Source organism: Schistocerca gregaria, chromosome X (genome assembly GCF_023897955.1).
Source record: "Schistocerca gregaria isolate iqSchGreg1 chromosome X, iqSchGreg1.2, whole genome shotgun sequence".
In the NCBI taxonomy this organism is placed as follows: Eukaryota; Metazoa; Arthropoda; class Insecta; order Orthoptera; family Acrididae; genus Schistocerca; species Schistocerca gregaria.
The window spans coordinates 591835504-591861051 of NC_064931.1; the positions used below are offsets into that span (position 1 = coordinate 591835504).

The 25548-nt window shown below is 43.0% G+C and overlaps 1 protein-coding gene across 1 annotated transcript in view; it reads right to left on the bottom strand.

Moving 5' to 3' along the window:
- LOC126298232 (uncharacterized) overlaps window positions 1-25548 on the bottom strand; it is a 99003-nt gene that overhangs the window by 44369 nt on the left and 29086 nt on the right. Inside the window, exon 3 of the mRNA XM_049989538.1 lies at window positions 13843-14129. Within this exon, the coding sequence (XP_049845495.1) occupies window positions 13843-14129 (287 nt within the window). The remainder of the gene's footprint in view (window positions 1-13842; window positions 14130-25548) is intronic.

Here is a 25548-nt window from a genome sequence, read left to right on the forward strand (position 1 = left end):
GCGAAAAATTACTATTACAAAAAATTAGAAGAACTTTACCCGCGAGAAGGATCGTTCCAATAACTACCTATAATTCGAAATTTGCCATGTTCATGCGGTTTTTTTTACTGCGTCTCGTTCCGAAATCTCGAAGCTGCATATCCGATAGTGCATGGAGAACCGAAAATAGAAACTGTCTGCAAAATTTCGCAAGTGATGGAAGTTAAAAGGGTAAATGAAAGAAGATGAAAGAGACAGCCTCATTAAAAAGTCTGTCCAAAGAAAACGCTTACATCGGGAACATTATTGTATACTACCGGAACAAAACTTCTAGCAAACATTAGTGTATGCGTTGCACCAGGATCTGCGATACTACAGACTGACAGAAACTAGATTACAGTGTTTAAAAAAATATATGCTTAAGTGGGCCTAAGAAGAATAAGAAGAAACGACGGAACATTCGCGGAAAGTGGAGCAACACTCTACTTCATTTTTCAGCCGTTTATCATTTTTTTTCTTTTGAATCCCTCATAGTGCGGAAACATAATCTTTTTTGTCTAAATCTGACGGTCACTGTGAAAAATTATAAAAGGATGGTCCCCGCCTTTCTCACTTTCGGCGAAGGGTGAATCTATTAGTCATAAGTAACAGAACAGTTTTCGTGAAAAGAGAGTAAGAAATCACCACAGAAAACTTACCGTAATGTCTTCTCCTCTTATGCAGCTGCGTGCAACTGACGCTGCATGCACCGAAATAAAACAACTCCATAATCAGAAACTTGCGGTACCGGTTTCTGATTACGATCCTTTCATCACTGAAGTCTTTTTTCCTTTGTAAAACGCAAAAGTTCTATATTCGTGCTAACTACTCCGTACCTAGTGGCGAACATAAAGATAAATACTCCGTGATCTGTTAGCAGGCCCGCAGGATAACTCTGGTGCGTTTTGCCATTTCGCACATTTTACCTTGCGGCTAAGGATGCTGTCTTTGTCGATAAATAGAAAGCAATAACGTCAGCATCGGCTAGATGTTTCCGACACTAGTTCCACATCTTCGTGCAACACTGAAGAGTCGGGACAGCGTCCGTAACGCTAGCTTTCTTGTAACTCCTGGTCTGTTAATCAATAATGATGCAGACTTGCTTCTGCTTTATTGCACAAGCTGTTACAGCTTTGGTATAACGCTAATGCTCTGAATGTCTAACACACTAAAGACTCGCTCCGCAAAATGTAGCTAAAGACGAAATATTCTCATTTCGCGGTAAATGATTAGAGGAGTTATTCTCAGATAAAGGACGGTAAACAGGCATTTGGGCATTAGGAATAACGACCCGGAGATCTCCCTCAGAACTCCAAGAATATCTCTTTCTTAAATTCGGATTCAAAAGTCTATTTATTCATAGCACATGTTTTGTGCCATCAATGCTGTTGACAGAACTTCATCAAAAGTGATGATTGAAAGAAATTTTTTTTTATCCCAAGCTATGTGTGATATTATTCCTGGTCCTTTCACTTGGTGGAAATCTTTGTGCTGCATCTACAAGACATGGAAAATCAGCTCAACCAATCGTTTAAGTGGAGCATTACTGTCAACATGGACAGCTGTGAACTTGCAGAACAAAAAGTAAGCAAGACCGCTGTCTACCAAGAACATATTAGTTTTCACTTTTAATACTGAAGCCAATTTCGACACTATTTTATCATTTTTTGGTGTTTCGTTTATGTAGTATATCACACATATGATCTACAATTGTTCGTTGCAAAACGATTGGCTTTGCTCTTGCCACCACGGCGATCAGACGCTCTATATTCTTCGTATCTAATTGCAGTGAGGAAAGAATAAGGGGAAGAACATGTCATTTAGTTGTAATGAAAACTGTTGCCTTTCACAATTGCGACTGTTATGAGAAGTTTTGTTTTATTCGGCCTACTTTTCATAAAATAGGTTTACGGTAGACTCGTAGGTTTTTCTGTCTGTAGATTAATGACACCACCTAAACGTTTCTGACGTCAGTAACAACGCAGCAGAAATTAATTTCACTGTCTTCATCAACAAGTCTTACAGTTCTTACCTGACATTCGCGCGAATGTTTTTTCTTGTCCTGAAAAGCACGGAGCAGTCCCACACGTGATTACATCTCGGAAGTTGTCTTCGATGAAACAGTGACTACGTTTTAGAGCCAAGTGAACAGTCGGAGAAAGTCATCGTTTTATGTGGCTTGGAATTAAGAAAGCCTGGGATACGACTTGCGGCATCTTACGATCCCCATTAGAGGTAGAAACTGATTACTTTGGTTGTCAGTATAATGATGTCGGCTCTTAGCACCTAAGGCTAAGCAAATGTCCCTTTTTGTCGCGACCTTATCATCACCTCCTCTGCTGGCCGCTACAAATAAAATATTAAAAAAATACTATAATGAAACCACTGATCTTCCATTACAGTTTCATCCTGACCAGCATCAGCAATATTACCTAGAAATTTGGAGCTCATTTCTTTCATAGTGTATTAATCAGCTTTATTGCATACCAGCAGAGTCCCCACTTGCGAGAGGCACTCGGCGACTGACCCAAGCAGATATCGAAATGTCAGCCAAGTAAACGTACGATTGATGAAACGCAGTCATAATTGCATCAGCGGCAAGATATCTTAGCTGTATGCTGTACTCACTGAGTAAACCGGCCAGTGAGCACACGACTCTTCCTCGCCTGTGTGTATTCTGGTTAGCTCACATATTGCTACGAGGACCGGAAGATCGCTCCATTATTCCTGCGTCTCGTAAATAGACTATTCTATGCGATTTTAGGCGTTTCCTCATTATGCGAGGATGCACGTTCCACACATTCTCAGGCATACCGTTTCCAAACGCACATAACACTGCGATGTGCTTTATGATTTAATGAACATGAAAAAAGAGGCGGTATCACACCTTTCTTAGTCATTTAAAGCAATATGGATTACACGAGATGCAAATTCGTTCAATTCGCATGCTATGCGGTTTTGAGCTTGTGCGTAAACCACCGCGCCACCTCACTCGATCATCCGTTAGTACGTTTCTTCGGTACTTCACATGGTGAATAAAACCTTCCGCACTGGCTGGTAAAATACTTTTATTAAAAGGCACTACCGGTTTTGCATCAATAGAGCTGCATCTTTAGGTGACAGATTTTTAAAAAGTCATGGCGCGGCAAAATGATTGCTTAGAGCCAAGTCCCATTCTTCATCGTCTAGATACAGTTTACACTAGCGCCGTGCACACTTCTATGATGTCTACGGCATGGTCCCTCGCGATACCAGTCAATTTAATCACAGACAACCGTTTTTAACGTGCTAATGGTTTTATCTAGGCAATGAACGATGGGACTTGGTTCTAAGCAATCACTTCACCGCGCTATGACTTTTTAAAAATCTATCACCTGAAGATGCGTCTCTACCGATGCGAATTCGACAGTGACTTCTTAATAAAAGTATTTTAACAGCAAGAGTGGAAGGTTTTATTGACCATGCGGAATTTTGGCTGCGGTTGCCAGACCTCTTACATAACACGTCCCTCTTCAATGGAACATGCACTGGTCTCAGTTTGAAGCCCAGCTGCGACATTACTCGTTGAGACTGAGTGCAGGTAAGGCACTAATCTAGTTTTCGGCAGCAACGGGATTCAAATCACCGTTTAGTCTCCTTATTTCGGATTTGAGGGATTTCCCCGAATCATTAAAGGTGATGATAATGATGGAACCTACTAGCAGAATAAAACTGTGCGCCCTACCGGGACTCGAGATCCGGACCTTTGCCTGTCGCGGGCAACTGCTCTACCGACTGAGTTGCCTTTCTTCCAGGAGTACTAGCGCCGATAGTCAGGCAGGAGAATTTCTGTAAGTTCGGAAGGTAGGAGATGAGGTACTGGCGCCAGTGGAGTTGTGAAGAGAGGTCGTGAGTCTTACTTGGGCAGCTCAGTCGGTAGAAGGACGGAAGGAAGATAAGGGTTTACGTCCCGTCGAAAACGAGTCATTATAGGCAGATTGATTAAGGATGGGGAGGGAAGCTGGCCGCGCCCTTTCACAGGAACCATCCGCGCATTTTCCGTAAGTGAAATCACGGTAAACCTAAATCCAGAGGGTCAAACACGGATTTGAGCCGCAGTCCTCCCGAATGCGAGTCCAATTCAGTGGACAGAGCATTTGCCCGCGAAAGTCAAAGGTCCCGGGCTCGAGACCCGATCCGGCACTCAGTTTTAATCTGACACTATATCTCGTATCAGAGCACACTCCACTGCATAGCAAAAATTAGTTATGAATGATGTTAAACGGTTATGTACATTTTCTGAACGTAAAAAGAATACACTACTAAAGGCGAATGGCATGATGGGTTACTAATATAGTCATAGCTTCTTGTTTCTCCCATTCTTGTCAGCTGAATTGGTGCTCCGTCTAAAATGATCTCAAAGTCAACGGGTCGTTAAACACCAACCTATCTTTCTTCAGTCACCAGGATGGGACGAAACCTAAAGAAATGCAATCCGAAAACAAAGGAATTAGGTTACAGTACACTTGTTCGCCCACTGCTTGAATACTGCTCACCAGTGTGGGATCCGTACCAGATAGGGTTGATAGAAGAGATAGAGAAGATCCAACTGAGAGCAGCGCACTTCGTTACAGGATCATTTAGTAATCGCGAAAGCGTTACGGAGATGATAAATAAACTCCAGTGGAAGACTCTGCAGGAAAGACGCTCAGTAGCTCGTTACGGGCTTTTGTTGAAGTTTCGAGAACATACCTTCACCGAGGAGTCAAGCAGTATATTGCTCCCTCCTGCGTATATCTCGCGAAGAGACCATGAGGATAAAATCAGAGAGATTAGAATCCACACAGAGGCATACCGACAGTCCTTCTTTCCACGAACAATACGAGACTGGAATAGAAGTGAGAACCTATAGAGGTACTCAAGGTACCCTCCGCCACACACCGTCAGTTGGCTTGCGGAGTATGGATGTAGATTGGATGAGGATCAAAAGGAAATTTTACACCTCGTCGACATCTTTAAGACATGGAACACGAGCTGAGGTGTAAAAGAATGGGACAATGTGTGGTCGTGGCATATAGAAGGACCACGAGCGTATCCAGGTTTTCCTTCCACGCTTCCTAGAAACAAGTTGATCTTCCCACACAAAGCTCGCATACCGCCCAACACACAGGCAGACGTGCGAATGCAGTGCCCGTTTGAAGAAAGCCGGAACATTTAACTAAAACTGACAAGCAGCAAGTGACCCACAATATTTTGTCGTGAAACCTCAAAACTATTTCGCCTTACATCGCGAAACTAAAAGAGTACCCCCCCCCTCCTCCTCCGTCCCAGATCCTGGCGACGCTCTTGGTAATGATCACGGTGACGAGTAGGCATTAACAGAGATGAACATACAGTAGAAGGCAAGGACTGGCTGGAATCACGTATAGCCATGTTTCTGTGGCGTGTTTTCGCTACGAAGAATTTAGCCGCATAAGACGCTAACAATGATCGTCAAATACGTAAGCTAAACGGGTACCGGCGCTGGTGTGCCCGCGCCAACCGCCGAGCTGCGAGGCGCGCTCGTTACGGAGGCAGCAATCCGTTGGCCGGCGCGCAACCGAGCTGCGGAAACTTCGCAACGCAGCGCAGTGCCGTGCGACCCTGAGGCGCAGGTATAAGGGCCGCACTTATTTTGCTCCCCGTGGCGCTTCCCGCCCTGTCTGCGGCAACATCTGGCGCTTGTTACCCACCTCCGTATCGACAACTCGTCTCTCAAATCGCCGACCATCAAACCGACTCCGTTTTCAACTAATACGAAAAAGCGAAACAGATTTTGCAGGTTTCAAACAGTTCTATCACGAGAAACACGGAGTTGGGGTTACGCCAACCCGTTGAGAACAGTCGCTATCAGACATTATTGTTGATTTTCTTTGTTAATGAAAGTCACTTCCTCTCTAGGATGATTCCAAAATTGCGACAGCCGAGGTCATTCTAGAGAGAATATGTCGTGTGTGATAAAGACGGGAGTAAATTGTAATCTGTACCCTGCAAGTCACTGTTTGTTGTGAGGCAGATGCTACCTTGTATACAATTACCGCCCTTCCCTTCGTCAGTCGCGGATCCTGTACGAAAAAGGTACACCTTCCTCTAAAACAACATGTCTATAGCTGTAGTCGTTCGATATAGAATGGGTCCACAGCCTTCGTGTGATTATTAAACATTGCTGTTTCCGTTTACAAATATGAGGAATGTGTTACAGTCCTGATTCTTACAGTGTTTTGGGTTTATTCGTGTTCTCTATGATATAGTTCAAATGGCTCTTAACACTATGGGACTTAACTTCTGAGGTCATCAGTCCCCTAGAACTTAGAAGTACTTAAACCTAACTAACCTAAGGACAACACACACATCCATGCCCGAGGCAGGATTCGAACCTGCGTCCGTAGCGGTCGCGCGGTTCCAGACTGTAGCGCCTAGAACCGCTCGGCCACTCCAGCCGGCTCTATGACATGAGCACAGATCGTATTCGCTTGATGTTTTGGCGGTATCTCTATCTGTGTGCAGAGTTCCGTTTTAGGTTGTACCTGAAGTTGAGTGTACCCGAAATTTCAGTAGCAATACGTAAAAAACAAAATAATTTTTAGCATCCGTAAGTGGTTGTGAATACATTTTATAATTTTGTCCACCGTCATTAGGCGAGACTTACAAGAAGTTCACTGTTTTCGGTAAACGCTGTTTCGTAATTTTAAGACTGGAGCCATTCTACGATGCCCAAAACTCTCCCAGTGAAACTCTTGCTGACACTACCTGACATTTTCGCACTGGCTACAAAAAAATCCTTAAAAATTCCGTGGCACTTCTGATTTTTCTCTTAAACTTTTGCTGAGCGAGACGAATCAATGATTAAGAGAGTGAAGTCGTATTCATGAGGAAAGTTGTCAGAAATCTTCGTCTCGCCATCCATATTTACGTGCTCCAAGGTTACCTAAATCACTTGATGCGAGTACCGACATGGCTCATTCGATAAAGCGGCAGATAATTCTTCCTCCCTTTCTTCTCTTTTCTGAGCTTAAGGAAGGACATTAATAAGCTCGACATCGGCAAGATATTCAACTCTGACTTCCTTACATCCTATTCTTTGTCAGCCTTTTCAAACTTCGTAAGGGTGTCAGATGGACGATCTGATCTTCCAAGAATTTTTAGAGCTATTTCCTCAGTTGATGATTACACTGCTTTACATTTCTCATAGTTACATGAAACATGTTTCATTTTTTTCTCATTCATTTTGAGTTAGCTGCCATTTTATGCAGCGACTGCCGATCAACTGCAGGTCTTATTGTTAAACTGTTGCTACTCTAAAGGAGAGAGAAGTTAAACTAATACTCCGTCGACATCATCAGTGATTGTACACTAGTTCTGAATAAAAAAAAGAATGTGTTACGAAATAGTACAGCTTTGTTAGAAAAAAGCTGCCCCAGTGTTTGCCTGAAGAGGCACTGGGAAACAATGGAAAACCTAGGTCACGTTTTCCCGACGGATTTTTGAAACTTGTATTACCGAGTGAAAATCTAACTACGTTTGATGCCTCGCTGAAGAAACTGCCCCGATAATTATGTGTATTGATCTGGGAAAACCATGAAGAACCAGCATCTAAAAGGTCAGCTTGGTTTTGTTCCTCAAAAGATTTAACGCTGCATTTATGTCCAGCCGCATATAATTATTAACACTACGTAGACACAATGATAACCAGACATCATCAAAATTGTCACTATATCTGATTCTGTCTTAATTTAGTCATCCTACAGATATCGACGGAAAGTTTTCAGTAAATGTTTCCATATAAGTTTCGCCAATACATTTTCAGAAATATACATACATTTTTGCTGTAGGTGTGGACTGGGCGTGGAGGCGCTATAGTTGCCATTATATTTTTTTCGGTTCAAATGGCTCTGAGCGCTATGGGACTTAACATCTGAGGTCATCAGCCCCCTAGAACTTGGAACTACTTAAACCTAACTACTCTAAGGACATCACACACATCCATGCCCGAGGCAGGATTCGAACCTGCGACCGTAGCATTCGCGCGGTTCCAGACTGAAGCGCCTAGAACCGTTCAGCCGCAACGGCCGGCTTTTCTGTTTGGAAAAAGTGTAGTTCACGTATTATTATATGGCCCTCCTGGTGTTGTTGTTTTCATGATTTCGTAGAAACCGTCAGAGGTGAATACTGGAATGATGTTTCTAATTGGGCTACAGTCGACGCATACGCTCCTTCCTTCACAAATGCATCAGTAATTTGTTTAGCAACCTCGTAGTAGGCGAGGCCAAGTTTAATCCTTTCAATTCCTGCGGGAAGCAGCGTATAACCCAAGCTGATAACAAATTAGGAAACCCTTCAATGTAAGGATGACCTCCTATTGTGCCCAGTAGAACAGCTACACTACAGTAAGGAATGTAGTGCCTTACATGTCGAGTTGATGTAATTAAACAGCGGGAGACGAAATGTGGTTGTAATAAATAAAGTAGAAGTTGTAATAAGAACCTCGTATTATTTTTATCACTGTATTAATTTTACATTATGTTTATCACTGTCTTAATTTTATGAGATATTTTCATGGAGTTTTTCACCCTGGAAAAATCGCGAGAACGAATGGATGGAGTAGAAATCACTCAGCTCGAAATTGAAATTCAAATTAAAAAATTTCTAACAGTTTTGCGAAATGTTTTGTCAATTTTGAAAACCTTAAATAATCGTAGGACACTTTTTGTTACTGCCATATATTAATAAAAGCTTCCATAGAAACGCTTGTAACCTCAAGAATTATGTGACCCCCAAGTACAGTAAATCCATGTTCAGATACAGATATGCAACGCTCTTCCACTTCTGTGTAAAGTGATATAACCGATATAAAATTCTTTGGCCAATGTTGACACAACAGAGCTAAAATGATCACTCGGTATTCCAAAATCCTAAAACATACATTTCCATTTGTGTGGGTGTTTACGTCCGAACGACAGCGCTACATCACGCTTCTCAAAGAGACGCGTCGTCCTGTTTGGTCATCCGTTGCCTATACAGGTTGATGGACACGACTTTTCTTGCCACTAGCACTTCACGTGGAAAGCTCACACAGCAAAGCCCCGTTTACATATTAGCGAGTCCATAACGGTGAAGAGCGCAATGCTGCTGACACATCCTTGATGCGGAGGCCGTTTAGAGAACAGCTTGTCGACGTCCAAGACAAATCTTCTTCGTCGGAGCCAAGCTTGAAACTTGTGGCATCACCAGGCCTCTTCAAAAACGTTGAACTGCTTTAACCCAGGACATAATTTTCATTGGAACACACATTGTCTCATTCGCACGGCTTAGTGAGCAAATCAGACTAAGAGTATTGTTAGTGTAGACTTTTCTGTTACGTGCGCGACCAAGTTTTAGAAAGTATTATGGTCTCATTGAGCCAATGTATAGGCATACAAAGCAATTGCAGAATGTTCCCCTATTTGGATAAATCAGGCCAATTATGAAGCAGTACATAAGCTCTTGGACGATAAAAAAAAAGCCGCTGTGATGAATAATCGAATGTTAGACTATTTACGAGATACAAACATTTATTTGTGTGAACACTGTATTACGTGTTTCGACAGTGCGCTTTTGTTGTCAGTTTCCTTTAAGTTAAATAGAAGTTTATATGACATTTCATGTTATTCCACATCATCAGGAGACGGAGAAAATTAATCTTACTGTTTTATTCATATTCTATATTATACTGCTCTCATGCCATTTATGAAATACATACGCAATGTAGCTTGTTACTTTCTGTCATCTTTCCAAAATTAACACCCAATGCGCTAATGCTTCAAATTAGTATCTTTCTTTGAGCAGGGATTGTCACTGCTGAGTATTTCTGCTTAACGTGACTGATAACAACTGCAAGTTACTCGTATAGTGCCTGCCTAACCCATAGTTAATCCTTTTTAGTTTTGCTTTACATTCTGTTGCTAAAAGTGAATTTAGGGTAGCTGATGAATTGGAACTGATGACCAACAGAAAACCTCTAATCTGTGGCCATGACACCCTTTCTTGTCTTACGGCGTATTTCTTTGCGGCAGTAAATGAATTTCCTACGGGTATATCCATATATAATTAGCAATTACACAAGAACATATTTTGACAGTTAAAGGAATAATTTTTCATTGGAATTATTGCTTTTCAAAGGAAAAACAGCGTATACTGTTTTTTTGTCTAGAAACACACCAGTGAAACATTGGAATGAAAACTAAAGATAGAATGTTAATGCGTCGTTACACTTCAGATCTAAGTTCCTAGGTAACTTTATATTCTAGAAAACTACGTCATTGTGCATTAGAGTATACATCTAAAGTAATGTTCGCAAATGATCACCGAAACAAACGAAATGACAGTGCCACAGTGGTCCCATGTAATATGACTTTTGTGTTCGCGTGACCAATAAATTGCTGCTTGACACTCTAATACCTGCAACATTTTTATTTCGCAACGGGTGGTTCGATTTAATTAAGTCTGTTTTATAGCCTAGAAACATGGTGCAAAGTAGCAGGTAGACATTTCTTGCCGGTGACGTACACACGTATTACCCAAATTACCTTAAGATGACGACAGCGACGTTACGCTGTGTAGACCGCCCGGAGTTAATGGGCAACGATGTTCTTTGCGAGGTGTGAAAGTGAACTTCGAATGATGTGTGCAATTTCGGCATGTTTCATTTTCTCTCTCTCTCTCTCTCTCCATCCCGCATACACACACATCAAAATTTGATTTGATTGTTATGCTAATCAACGCGCGTAGCCGGTCTTTAGTCTTTATACAGAATCTAAATTGTATAGTTTCCCTTTGCAGGCTACCCTGGGAAGGGTGCGTGATGGCCATGTAAGTTTCTCGTTACTTATTTCTATATAGGATGTGTTCCTAGGAGCGTACATTGGTTCATGAACCACAAAAGCTCCGTGTACAAATGGCACACACAATACATCTGGTCCTATCGCATGCGGTAACTAGAAGCTGTTTCTTGCGATAATTTGATAACTGCAGACATTTGAGTTCATCATTCAGTGGTCCATAACAAAAGCCCACAAAACGAGCTGAACAGACCGCATCTATAGCCTTTTAGCACTCCTGAATTGATTTGTTCCAAAAGGGTGCTGTAGTTAAGACACTGGGCTCGCATTCGGGAGGACAGCGACTCAAGTTTCAATCCTGTCATTCTCTTTTACGTTTTCCGTGGCTTCCCTAAACCGTATAAGACAGGTGCCAGGATGGTGCCTTTGGAAAGGACACGGCCGACTTCCTTTCCCAATCATAGCTTACTTTCCGATTCTAATGACTTCGTTGTCGACAGGACGTTAAACTATACTTTCTTCCATTTTTCCACAAAAAGAAACAGGTTCTGAGTAGCGTTTTTCATGATTATTTCTGCAGTGTAGCACAATGTCAATTTTCGCCTGCATCAAAATTGATCTCGCATGTACTGTACATGCAGAGAAAAGCAGTCACTAATGTTAACGAAGTGTTAGTCTCGTTATTACGAATGTTACTATAAATTACTTGCAAAGATATTTATGAGAGATACATCATTTAAAGCGTATCTGTGGGAAGTTTACAGCTGTTTGCAACAGATGAAAGATATAATTTTTGTGCAGCAACATTTCGCTGCTTATCTGGCTACTACAGCTAAGCGTTATATACAAAAAGCTAAGCGTTAAATAAAAAAAGAAAAACAAAAAGGAAATGTGACATTGACAGTAAAAACATTGCAGAATTTTCAGATAAATGGAAGCAGCAAAATAGTGAAAAACATGCTTATCTCTTTTGCAGACTCGTTACAAATTCCATAAACTTCACAGAATTATACTTCAAGAGCCAAGACTTCTTATCAATAAATCTACAGACATTTTGGAGTATAAGTAAGGCATTTACTGTGACACTGTATGTTATGGTAGTGTAATAAAGTTTACTTAGTATAAAAAAGCATTTCAAAAATAACCTGTCGCTCTTAAAAATGGCATTAAGGCTCGTGACGCCTTTTAGATATGGCTGTCATATAGCAGTACATTACAGAAATTGCATTCTCTTACATGTAAAACGCATATCTGACATTCATTTGTGCCCGAACTGAATTCCCATATATGAGATCATCGATACCGTTCCATAAGAAAAGCGAATGCTGTCTTCATTGCATCTTTGCAATCCGGGACTTAGTGTATCAGGCAGCCCACGTTATGTTTACGTACATTGTTCTAAACGTACAACGAAAGTGTCACTAACAATTTCGGCCGATGTAGTTTCACGAACGCGTACTAGAAATTCTGTTTAAAATTTCTGTCTCGTCAAAACTAGCTGAACCTCTGAGAATATGCCTTTATAGAATGTTTTTCTTAGGTAGCTTGCGAATTAGTGGCGACAGCGCACAGTTCATACATAAGTGGCATTGAAGACTGACAGGCGTAATAATTAATTCCACTCGGCTGAAGAACTCTGACAACCTCCTTAGAAAGGGAAAAGTAAACATAGGCCTGCATACAAAAGAAATAATAACTATATATTTACCGAGGTATTAAGTACTGGAAATGACTCAGGTACGCAACACACTTCTGGTAGAATCTAGAAACTTCTACAAAATTTCTGCTCATAATTGCTATAGTATACTGACAAGAACTCCAAAATTTTGCTCGCGAAATTTCTTTACAAAAGTTACATTAACTTCACTGTCGAACATCGTCAATGTAGAACCGCGAAAAATTACAATGTCGTTAAAACAATGGACAGTAATTTTTTTTTACTTGACAGTAACGTGTCACTGTAACCGGTAGCGGATAAACCTTAGTAGACATATGGCCGATAAAGAGTAACAGCGAGAGGTTGCAGAATCGGCTACAACTATACCGACGTACTGGTGACAGAATGTTTGACAGGACCTGTTGCATCAAATCTCCCGCCATCACTGCTTCACCACTCACAGTTACGGGCACGTACCGCTCAAATTTGGAAGTATTTCTATAAAACATAAGAACTGGCAAAGATGTCGGCGAAGACGAGATCGAATCGAAAGAGATAAAGAGTGCAAGTTGGACTTACGAGGAGACGACGAGTCGGCGAGGCAGCAGCAGCAGCAGCGGAAGGCGCAGGGGAGGAAGAGCCATCCCAGAAGAACGGCTGTGCGCCCGCTGCTGGCTACACGGCAGAAAGGAAGGGAGAGAATGGCGATGCAAGCCAGGGAAGGAGACAGGGCTGGTGACCTTGTAGGCTCGAATGGTCGCCGGCCGGCTCTGTTGCCAGGCAGCCTACCAGGATACCAGCTGGACGGGCACGGTCGAGCGCGGCCCAAATCACAGCCCGGCTGGACCACTATCCTCCGCCGCGGGACGTCGCTTACAATACTGCCGACATATGTTCCCCAACATTTGGACGACAGCCGACGTCCCGCTACCGTACTCGCGTCCCCAGCGCTACAGTGGGTGGGGGTGACGTCGCTTTGCTAGCAGACCCGAGAGGCGTGCGTCATCGCAGACCGCGGCTGATTTTGATAATTTTCGGCAGTTCGGTGAGAGAGCCCTCGCACGACTGCACTAGAACAGATGTAAGAGTCGGAAACGGTGCGCGAGGAACAACGAGCGCGAGAAATCGTGCTTCGTGACAATAACTGGAGAAATAAAGAGATTTTCGTAAACCACTTGCGTGAAGCAGCAAATAGCGCTCTGCAACTCGCGTTCACTTTAGTTTCGAAACGACACAATAACGCTAAACAAAGACGGACACGGCGTCTCTCGACGGCAGATAAGCGAGAGTGAGGAGGAGGGTGTGCGAGACGGCAGAGTAGCGGTTACTTACTGGTGGCGCGTCGGCGCGGCGGAAGGCTGTGGAGCGTGGCGCGCACAGGCGGCGAGTGGCGGCGGTCCGCCTGCGTGCGGCGCGCTGGGAGGGCCCCGCGCGAGAGGAAGCTGCCACCTGCCCGCCGCGGCCGCCACGGCCACGCTGAGATGGCCGCAGCTACCACAACCGGTTTCCCCGGCTGGCCTCGGGCTGCGCTGCCCGGCCGCCGCAGCGCTGCTCGGCAACAGACGCACGCCTGCCGCGCCGCGCCGCGCCGCGCCGTGCCGCAACAAAAACACACACAGCTGCCGCGGCCCGGTCACTCCGCTCCGAACAAAGGAGACGTCTCCTAGCGCACCACTTTCTTCTGCTTCAAAAACCGGATACGCCGGCCTCCGCCACCGCCGCGCTCCTCTACGCGTGTCGACGGGCGCAACGTGCGACGATCGACCGCTCGAAAAGCCCGCCTTTCGGTCCTGCGACCGTTCCCGCCGTCGGAAACTGCTCTCGAAAACGACGAAAAAATCATCCTCTACGCCGGAGAACCGTTAAATATTTAGGCTCTCGTCGATGGGGACGCGAATAGAAGGTTCTCCGACACAATTCGAAGAAACTAAAGCGATGCCCGGTACTGTGTGAACTACAACAATGCTAGCGTCTACGAACCGGCAGGGTCTTTTCTAGCGAGTATCTCTCGACACTTACATCGGACTCGCCAGTCTGACGGGAATACACCTTAAACTAGCACAACTTTTATTTTATGGACATTTCGAACTATGGGAACGATATGAAACTTCCTGGCAGATTAAGGTGCTCTACCAGTTGAGCTACCCAAAGACGACTCATGCCCCGTCCTCACAGCTTTACTTCTGTCAGAAACTCGTCTCCTACCTTCCAAACTTTACAGAAGCTCTCCTGCGAAGTTTGGAAGGTAGGAGGCGAGTTTCTGGCAGAAGTAAAGCTGTGAGGACGCGGCGTGAGTCGTGCCTGGGTAGCTCAGTTGCTAGAGCACTTCCCCTCGAAAGGCAAAGGTCCCGAGTTCGAGTCTCGGTCCGGCACACAGTTTTAGTCTGCCAGGAAGTTTCATATCAGCGCACACTCCGCTGCAGAGTGAAAATCTCACTCTGGAAACATCCCCCAGGCTGTGGCTAAGCCATGTATCCGCAATATCCTTTCTTTCAGGAGTGCTAGTTCTGCAAGGTTCGCAAGAGAGCTTCTGTAAAGTTTGGAAGGTAGGTGCCGAGGTTCTGGCAGAAGTAAGGCTGTGATGACGGGGCGTGAGTCGTTCTTGGGTAGCTCAGCTGGTAGAGCACTTGCCCGCGAAAGGCAAAGGTCCAGAGTTCGAGTCTCGGTCCGGCACACAGTTTTAATCTGCCAGGAGGTTTCATATCAGCGCACACTCCACTGCAGAGTAAAAATCTCAGTATGGGAACGATATTTTCGCAGCGGGACACGTAATTTTTTCATCTACATCTAAATCTAAATGGCTACTTTGCAAATCACACTTAAGTGTTCTGGCACAGGGTTCATCGAACAACCTCACACTAATCCTCTATTATTCCACTCTCGAATAGCACGAGGAAAAAAAGGAACACATATATCTTTCTGTGCGAACTCTGATTTCCCTTATTTTATTATGATGATCGTTTCCCCCTACGTAGTTCGGCGTCAACAAATTATTTTCGCATTCGGAAGAGAAAGCTTGTGATTGAAATTTCACCAGAAGATCCCACCGCAACGAAAAACGCCTTTATTTTAATGATTTCTACCCCAAATCCTGTGCCGGGTCACGTCCGTGACACTCTCTCTTCTGTTTCTTGATAGTACAAAATGTGCTGCCATTCTTTGAACTTTAATGGTGTATTCCGTTAATTCTATCTCGTCAGAATCCCACAACGCGCAGCAGTACTCTAAAACAGGACGCATAAACATAGTGTAGGCATTCTCTTTAGTAGATCTGTTGGGTCTTCTAAGAGCTCTGCCAATAAAACGCAGTCTTTGGTTCGCCTTGGCCGTAACATTTTCTTTGCGTTTTCACTCTTTCATAATTGTAATTCTTAGGTATTTAGTTAAATTTACGGTATTTAGGTTCGATTGATTTATCGTGTAATCGAAGTTTAACGGATTCAATTTGGCACTCGTGTGGACAACACCACACTTTTCATTATTTAGAGTCAACTGCCGATTTTCGCGCCATACATGTCTATCTGAATCTTTTTGCAATGGCTGTGATCTTCTGATGACTTTACTAGATGATAAACGAAAGCATCATCTACAAACAACCTAAAACGGCTGCTCACATTGTATGGTTAATCCACCTAACACGTGTATATTATTATTATTATTATTATTATTATTATTTTACGGGAAAATGTGGGGAGTGATTCCAAGAAACGGGATATTTTGAAGTTTGTGTTGGTGGCCCTGGACCACTGTTAACACTGATTAACATATAGAAACAAGTTTACACCATCTTGCCATTTAGTTAAAACGAACATTTCGAGTGGTGGACAACTTGCTTTTGCCATCGAATACGGGGCGGGGGGCGCACGTAGATAATTTCGCCGTCAATTCAATTTAAGATACCACGATCACCTTCCATCTGCACAACCATTTTGACGTCGATACGCGATTTTGAGGAACAGGTTCAGCAATGAGAAAGAAACCGACAGGCTGTGTGCGAAGCGTTCACACACCAGACGATATTGAAGTTGCTTGGAGTGCTGTTATAACGTCCACATCGTTCAGTCGACATCTACATACATACTCCACAAACCACCGTACGATGCACGGCGGAGGGTATCCTGTACCACTACTAGTTATTTCTCTTCCTGTTCCACTCGCAAATAGAGAGAAGGAAAAATGACTGTCTAAATACCTCCGGATGAGCCCTAACTGCTCGTATCTTAGTTGAAACGCGACATGCCGCTAGGTTGTCTTGGGTATGGAAGGACTGTGCAAGCATGGATTGAACACCATCCGTGACAAATTGTAAATACATCTTATTACAATCATCATGCCAATGTAAAAATTAACAGTCCAACACAAAAGTTAGCTGAAGCTCAAAAGAATAAGTTTCAACTCCGACGCCACCGGTAAATCAGGACGGTTCACATGCTAGACCTGTCAAGAAACTCAGACACCATCTCACTTTAAAACGCAGACGTAAAACTACCTTGAAATGCATGCAATAACAACAGATTAAATTAACGTTTTACATACAAACTCAATTATGCCTGACTGCAATCAATCTCAAGTAAAATTTTTATACAACACACAAGCGTTCAAATGGTGAGCAAACTACGCACCTTAACCAATTATCAATCAGTCCAGTAGGCAAATTAAATACGCTCACAGATTAGCAACTTTGTGAAAATTTGGGGGAATGCTCCAATACGAATTAGAAACCTAGCTTCAAATCACTCACCAAGTTTGACATGCAAGAAATATTACACGACATGCACGTTGGCGGCAGTAGAATCGTTCTACAGCTAGCTTCAAATGCAGGTTCTATAAATTTTCTCAATAACGAACCTCGAAAAGAACGTCGTGGGTTGGCCGAGCGGTTCGAATCCTGCCTCGGGCATGGATGCATGTGACGTCCTTAAGTTAGTTAGGTCTAAATAGTTCTAGGTTCTAGCGGTCTGATGACCTTAGAAGTTAAGTCCCATCCATAGTGCTCAGAGGCATTTGAACCAAGAACGTCGTCATCCCTCCAGGGATTCCCATTTGAATTCAAGAAGCATTTCCGTAATATTTAGCGCGTTGTTCGAACCTGCCAGTAACAAATCTAGCAGCCCACCTGTGAACTGCTTCGAAGTTGTCCTTTAATCCGACCTCGTGGGGATCCCAAACAGCCGGCCGCGGTGGCCGTGCGGTTCTGGCGCTGCAGTCCGGAACCGCGGGGCTGCTACGGTCGCAGGTTCGAATCCTGCCTCCGGCATGGGTGTGTGTGATGTCCTTAGGTTAGTTAGGTTTAAGTAGTTCTAAGTTCTAGGGGACTTATGACCTAAGATGTTGAGTCCCATAGTGCTCAGAGCCATTTGAACCATTTGATCCCAAACACTCGAGCAGTACTCAAGAATGGGTCGTGCTAGCGTCCTGTATGCGTTCTCCTTTGCAAATCATCCACAATTTCCCAGAGTTTTCCCAATAAACCGAAGTAGACCATTCGCCTTCCCTTCCAAAATCCTCACATGCAAGTTGTATTTCATAACGCTTTGCACCGCTACGCCCAGATATTTCAATGACGTGATTGTGAAAGGCAGCACACTACTAATGCTCTATTCGAATGTTACGGGTTTGTTTTTCCTATTTGTTAATGATGGCGTCCTCTTGGGTAAAATATTCCGGAGGTAAAATAGTCCCCCATTCGGATCTCCGGGCGGGGACTACTTAAGAGGACATCGTTATCAGGAGAAAGAAAACTGGCGTTCTACGGATCGGAGCGTGGAATGTCAGATACCTTAATCGGGCAGGTAGGTTAGAAAATTTAAAAAGGGAAATGGATAGGTTAAAGTTAGATATAGTGGGAATTAGTGAAGTTCGGTGACAGGAGGAACAAGACTTCTGGTCAGGTGACTACAGGGTTATAAACACAAAATCAAATAAGGGTAATGCAGGAGTAGGTTTAATAATGAATAGGAAAATAGGAATGCGGGTAAGCTACTACAAACAGTATAGTGAACGCATTATTGTGGCCAAGATAGATACGAAGCCCACACCTACTACAGTAGTACAAGTTTATATGCCAACAAGCTCTGCAGATGACGAAGAAATTGAAGAAATGTATGATCAAATAAAAGAAATTATTCAGATAGTGAAGGGAGATGAAAATTTAATAGTCATGGGTGACTGGAATTCGGTAGTAGGAAAAGGGAGAGAAGGAAACGTAGTAGGTGATTATGGACTGGGCCAAAGGAATGAAAGAGGAAGCCGCCTGGTAGAATTTTGCACAGAGCATAACTTAATCATCGGCAACACTTGGTTAAGAATCATAAAAGAAGGCTGTATACATGGAAGAAGTCTGGAGATACTAAAAGGTATCAGATAGATTATATAATGGTAAGACAGAGATTTAGGAACCAGGTTTTAAATTGTAAGACATTTCCAGGGGCAGATGTGGACTCTGACCACAATCTATTGGTTATGACCTGTAGATTAAAACTGAAGAAACTGCAAAAAGGTGGGAATTTAAGGACATGGGACATGGATAAACTAAAAGAACCAGAGGTTGTACAAAGTTTCAGGGAGAGCATAAGGGAGCAATTGACAGGAATGGGGGAAAGAAATACAGTAGAAGAAGAATGGGTACCTTTGAGGGATGAAGTAGTGAAGGCAGCAGAGGATCAAGAAGGTAAAAAGACGAGGACTAGTAGAAATCCTTGGGTAACAGAAGAAATATTGAATTTAATTGATGAAAGGAGAAAATATAAAAATGCAGTAAATGAAGCAGGCAAAAAGGAATACAGACGTCTCAAAAATGAGATCGACAGGAAGTGCAAAATGGCTAAGCAGGGATGGCTAGAGGACAAATGTAAGGATGTAGAGGCTTATCTCACTAGGGGTAAGATATATACTGCCTACAGGAAAATTAAAGAGACCTTTGGAGATAAGAGAACCACTTGTATGAACATCAAGAGCTCAGATGGAAACCCAGTTCTAAGCAAAGAAGGAAAAGCAGAAAGGTGGAAGGAGTATATAGAGGGTCTATACAAGGGCGATGTACTTGAGGACAATATTATGGAAATGGAAGAGGATGTAGATGAAGACGAAATGGGAGATACGATACTGCGTGTAGAGTTTGACAGAGCACTGAAAGACCTGAGTCGCAACAAAGCTCCGGGAGTAGACAACATTCCATTAGAACTACTGACAGCCTTGGGAGAGCCAGTCCTGAAAAAACTCTACCACCTGGTGAGCAAGATGTATGAGACAGGCGAAATACCCTCAGACTTCAAGAAGAATATAATAATTCCAATCCCAAAGAAAGCAGGTGTTGACAGATGTGAAAATTACCGAACTATCAGTTTAATAAGTCACAGCTGCAAAATACCAACGCGAATTCTTTACAGACGAATGGCAAAACTAGTAGAAGCCGACCTCTGGGAAGATCAGTTTGGATTCCGTAGAATTGTTGGAACACGTGAGGCAATACTGACCTTACGACTTATCTTAGAAGAAAGATTAAGAAAAGGCAAACCTACGTTTCTAGCATTTGTAGACTTAGAGAAAGCTTTTGACAATGTTGACTGGAATACTCTTTTTCAAATTCTAAAGGTGGCAGGGGTAAAATACAGGGAGCGAAAGGCTATTTACAATTTGTACAGAAACCAGATGGCAGTCATAAGAGTCGAGGGGCGTGAAAGGGAAGCAGTGGTTGGGAAAGGAGTGAGACAGGGTTGTAGCCTCTCCCCGATGTTATTCAATCTGTATATTGAGCTAGCAGTAAAGGAAACAAAAGAAAAATTTGGAGTAGGTATTAAAATTCATGGAGACGAAGTAAAAACTTTGAGGTTCGCCGATGACATTGTAATTCTGTCAGAGACGACAAAGGACTTGGAAGAGCAGTTGAACGGAATGGACAGTGTCTTGAAAGGAGGAGAAAGGAGGATATAAGATGAACATCAACAAAAGCAAAACGAGGATAATGGAATGTAGTCAAATTAAATCGGGTGATGCTGAGGGAATTAGATTAGGAAATGAGACGCTTAAAGTAGTAAATGAGTTTTGCTATTTAGGAAGTAAAATAACTGATGATGGTCGAAGTAGAGAGGATATAAAATGTAGACTGGCAATGGGAAAGAAAGCGTTTCTGAAGAAGAGAAATTTGTTAACATCGAATATAGATTTATGTATCAGGAAGTCATTTCTGAAAGTATTTGTTTGGAGTGTAGCCATGTATGGAAGTGAAACATGGACGATAAATAGTTTGGACAAGAAGAGAATAGAAGCTTTCGAAATGTGGTGCTACAGAAGAATGTTGAAGATTAGATGGGTAGATCACATAACTAATGAGGAAGTATTGAATAGTATTGGGGAGAAGAGAAGTTTGTGGCACAACTTGACCAGAAGAAGGGATCGGTTGGTAGGACATGTTCTGAGGGATCAAGGGATCACCAATTTAGTATTGGAGGGCAGCGTAGAGGGTAAAAATCGTAGAGGGAGACCAAGAGATGACTACACTAAGCAGATTCAGAAGGATGTGGGTTGCAGTGGGTTCTGGGAGATGAAGAATCTTGCACAGGATAGAGTAGCATGGAGAGTTGCATCAAACCAATCTCAGGACTGAAGACCACAACAACAACAACAACATTTGTTTTTCCTACTCATTCGCATTAACTTATATTTTTCAAGATTTAGGGCTAGCTGCCATTCATCATGCCAATTAGAAATTTGGTCTAAGTCATCTTGTATGCTTCTACGGTCATTCAACGTCGTTATCTTCTCGCGCACTACATCATCTGCAAAGAATCATAGATTGCGACCTACTACCACATCTGCAAACAACCATTGATTGCTGCCTACCCTGTGCACCAGATCATTTGTGTATATAGAAAATAATAGCGATCCTGTCACACTTCGCTGTGGCACCCCTGACGATACCCTTGTCTCTGATGAACTCTCGTAATCGAGGACAATGTACTGGGTTCTTTTATTTAAGAATTCTTCGAGCTACTCACCTATCTGGGAACCTATTTCATCTGCTAGTACCTTCGCTAACAGTCTGCTGCTGAGTACCGTGCTAAATGATTCGGAAATCTAGAAGTATGGACTCAGCCTGTTGCCCTTCGTCTATAGCTCGCAGTATCATGTGAGAAAAGGGCAAGCACAATTTCGTACGACTGATGCTTTCTAAAACCGTGTTGATTCGTGAACACAAGCGTTTCAAAAATGGTTGAAATGGCTCTGAGCACTATGGGATTTAAATTTGAGGCCATCAGTCCCCTAGAACGTAGAACTACTTAAACCTAACTACTCTAAAGACATCACACACATCCATGCCCGAGGCAGGATTCGAACCTGCGACCGTAGCGGTCGCGCGGTTCCAGACTGAAGCGCCTAGAACCGCTCGGTCACAACGGCCGACAGAATCTTTTCAGTCTCAATGAAATTCATTATATCTGAACTGAAAATATGTTCAAGAATTCTGCGGCCAATCAATGTTAATTATATTGATCTGTTATTTTGCGGGTCCGTTCTTTTACCCTTCTTACATAGAGGTATCACCTGCACTTTTTTCCATTCTCATGGCACTTTGTGCTGGACGAGAGATTTGGGAGAACTGTAAGTTAAGTATGAGGCCAGTGTCGTAGAGTACTCTCTGTAAAACCGAATTGGGATTTCATCCGGATCTGACGACTTATTTGTTTTCAAATCTTTAGTTGTTTCCGTTGTCATGCTTCGGCCTTACAGTTGCATAGTTCAAATGTTCGACGAATATTGGTACATAACGTACATTTCCATCCACACAAGTTGAAGACTGGTTGGGAACTCAAACTACTATGACGTAAATTCTGTGAACGGATGAGTCTGTCGACAATCTGTAGATTTCGGACGAAGACTATTTCAGTTTTAATGGATCTGTTAAAAGGAAAATTTTCGTTGTTGGGAACAAAAAAAGCCCTATCAGGTACACCAACGTCCACAGTACAGGTATAAAGTTACTGTGTGGTGTGTTGTGTCATCATACGACAAAAAGGTTCTTATTTTTTTGTGGTCGAGAATAGTCTTGCGACTACAGTGACATCTAATAGACAAGTCACCTTGCCTGAATCCTTTGTTGTGTAAAAACTGCAGACATTGAAACAAATTATTAACAACGGCTAGTTCGAACAAGACGTTCCGAAGCCACACACAGCACGAATATTGATGGCTGCTGTGCACCATGTTTTTGGCAACCGTATAATTTCTGGACATGGTGACATTCTATGGTCTCCTATACCCTCTGATCAGTCAGCGTGTGTTTTTTCTTGAGTGGTCACCCTAAAAGTAAAGTGCATTATAGTCGACCTGCTACAGTGAAAGAACTGAAAGTTAAGATCGGATAAGCAGTTTCCCAAATTCCTGTTCAAATGTTGCTTCGAACCATTCGCACTTTGTCTAAGATACCGGAGGAATGTTTGCACAAAAATGGATCTCACCTGCAGGATGTCACGTTCAAAAAGTAAATTTACTTTGTGTGTTCTTAAATTGCATTATTTTTTGCTATTAAATGAGATACACTGGTGTGCAAAACTTAACGACGAAAAATAAATTTTGCATGATATGTCACTGCCAAGTAACACAGCTCGGTGAAACTTGGACCATACATAGAAAGAACTGCTACAGTATGGTGCAGACGGTAACTGAAAGTAATACGCAATGAGACGAACAGAAATAACGCTTTTATTCAAATCGAGTAATTACACAAAAGTTACTGCCATCATTGTCCTCCTGACAACGAGAAAGGCGGGGTACAGTTATTAATAGTGTGTGTCATCAACGCGGAGGGCAACGCCTGCTCCCACTCAGGCCACAATGTTGGTATGGAGTTCCTGTGGTAGGGTGTCCCAATCCTCCACTAACGCAGATGGAAACTAATGGATGGTCGCTGACGCACGTGGGCTGCGGTCGCGCTGAAATACATCTCCCTAGAGCATCCCACACGCGCTAGATGGGATTTAAAACGGGGCCAGTCCCTTCGGAGAATACCATCTCGTTCCAAGGGCTGAATATACCCCTGAAAATTCGCACAACGGGAAGGAGTACAGTGTTACAGTATCGTTCAGTGTGAGTACTGTGTTCAGCCATGAAGTCGTATTTTTACATATCAGAGTTACTCATACATCTTTCGGACGTGGATGCGTCTAGAAGACCAGAGCCAGGAACGGGGTACCATTCAGTGAAGCAGAAGTGAAACGTTTACAGTGTAATATAGTTTGAATTATAGCTCCAAAATTAGTTATGTCAACAAAAATAAAGTCACTCTCAGAGTAATATTACTGTAATCTGTTCACTTTTTCTCGTTCCCTGAGCAGAAGGGAACGTGTGGTGCGGAGGGAGAAATACCACAACCGCCTAATCGGCGTGGGGAGACTAACAAGAGCGTTTTTACATGGACATTTATCTTCGCATTTGGTACATATTCATAGCACGCCATTAAGACAAAGAAACAAACGCACTACTGTTCACGACAACCCTTAAGATTCGTAGATCGCATACGTTAGCAAAATTTGCAAAAGGCACGAAACGTCCTTAATTACGTCAACTAGTTCTGAGATGAATTATGAGGCTCAGCGAAAAAGGAAAATTAAGCAGACTATAGTAGGTAAAATAGCTGCTCCAGCACTGAGTTTGCATCGGCGGGTGACATTTGGCAACCTATTTCGCCGTTATGTAGGTCTGCCTTACAATAAATGTGTATTAAGTAAGTGAATGAAAATATTCGTCGTACATAAATAAAACTAAAATCAATGATCAAAACTAAAATCAATGATAAATATATGTTTACACACTTATATTACTGATATTTTTCTTGCTTTGGTATAAAAAAAACTCCTTTATGATTATGTACAAAGCCAAACATTCGGCAAGCTTATGTTCAACACACGCCGTTGATAGCCCATAGAGCTGTAACTGGTCTATTGTTGACTTCAGGTACATTATAATAATGTTAAGCTCAGAAAATGATATTTTTCCACTCGCCACCGTCACCGGCTGTGCTTCCAAAATTCGTAAGCTAATACTTACGTTGCGTGAAAAGCCACATTCTTTGTATGAGTTTCAAAGTTTCACTTTGCGTGCTACAAGGCTTTACCAACGCTCAGACTAGTTTTAGGTTCGTATTGAAAATTGTCAAGAGTGCTGTCCTTAGTCTGTCCATGACTAGAACTGTCGCACGGTTTAGGAACACTTTTCACGTAGAACTTCAGGTGATATGTCTTTAATTTTACTGATGTCGTACAACCTATAAAAGCTGACAGTGGCTTTTAAGCTGTTTAAATGTCTCACTGGCAGCACATATCATAACATCCATTACTTTAAAGCATATTTCTATTTGGTACTGCGATTCTGAATCTTCATTTTTCTCATATTCTTCTACATAGTGGAACTACACTCCTGGAAATTGAAATAAGAACACCGTGAATTCATTGTCTCAGGAAGGGGAAACTTTATTGACACATTCCTGGGGTCAGATACATCACATGATCACACTGACAGAACCACAGGCACATAGACACAGGCAACAGAGCATGCACAATGTCGGCACTAGTACAGTGTATATCCACCTTTCGCAGCAATGCAGGCTGCTATTCCCCCATGGAGACGATCGTAGAGATGCTGGATGTAGTCCTGTGGAACGGCTTGCCATGCCATTTCCACCTGGCGCCTCAGTTGGACCAGCGTTCGTGCTGGACGTGCAGACCGCGTGAGACGACGCTTCATCCAGTCCCAAACATGCTCAATGGGGGACAGATCCGGAGATCTTGCTGGCCAGGGTAGTTGACTTACACCTTCTAGAGCACATTTGGTGGCACGGGATACATGCGGACGTGCATTGTCCTGTTGGAACAGCAAGTTCCCTTGCCGGTCTAGGAATGGTAGAACGATGGGTTCGATGACGGTTTGGATGTACCGTGCACTATTCAGTGTCCCCTCGACGATCACCAGAGATGTACGGCCAGTGTAGGAGATCGCTCCCCACACCATGATGCCGGGTGTTGGCCCTGTGTGCCTCGGTCG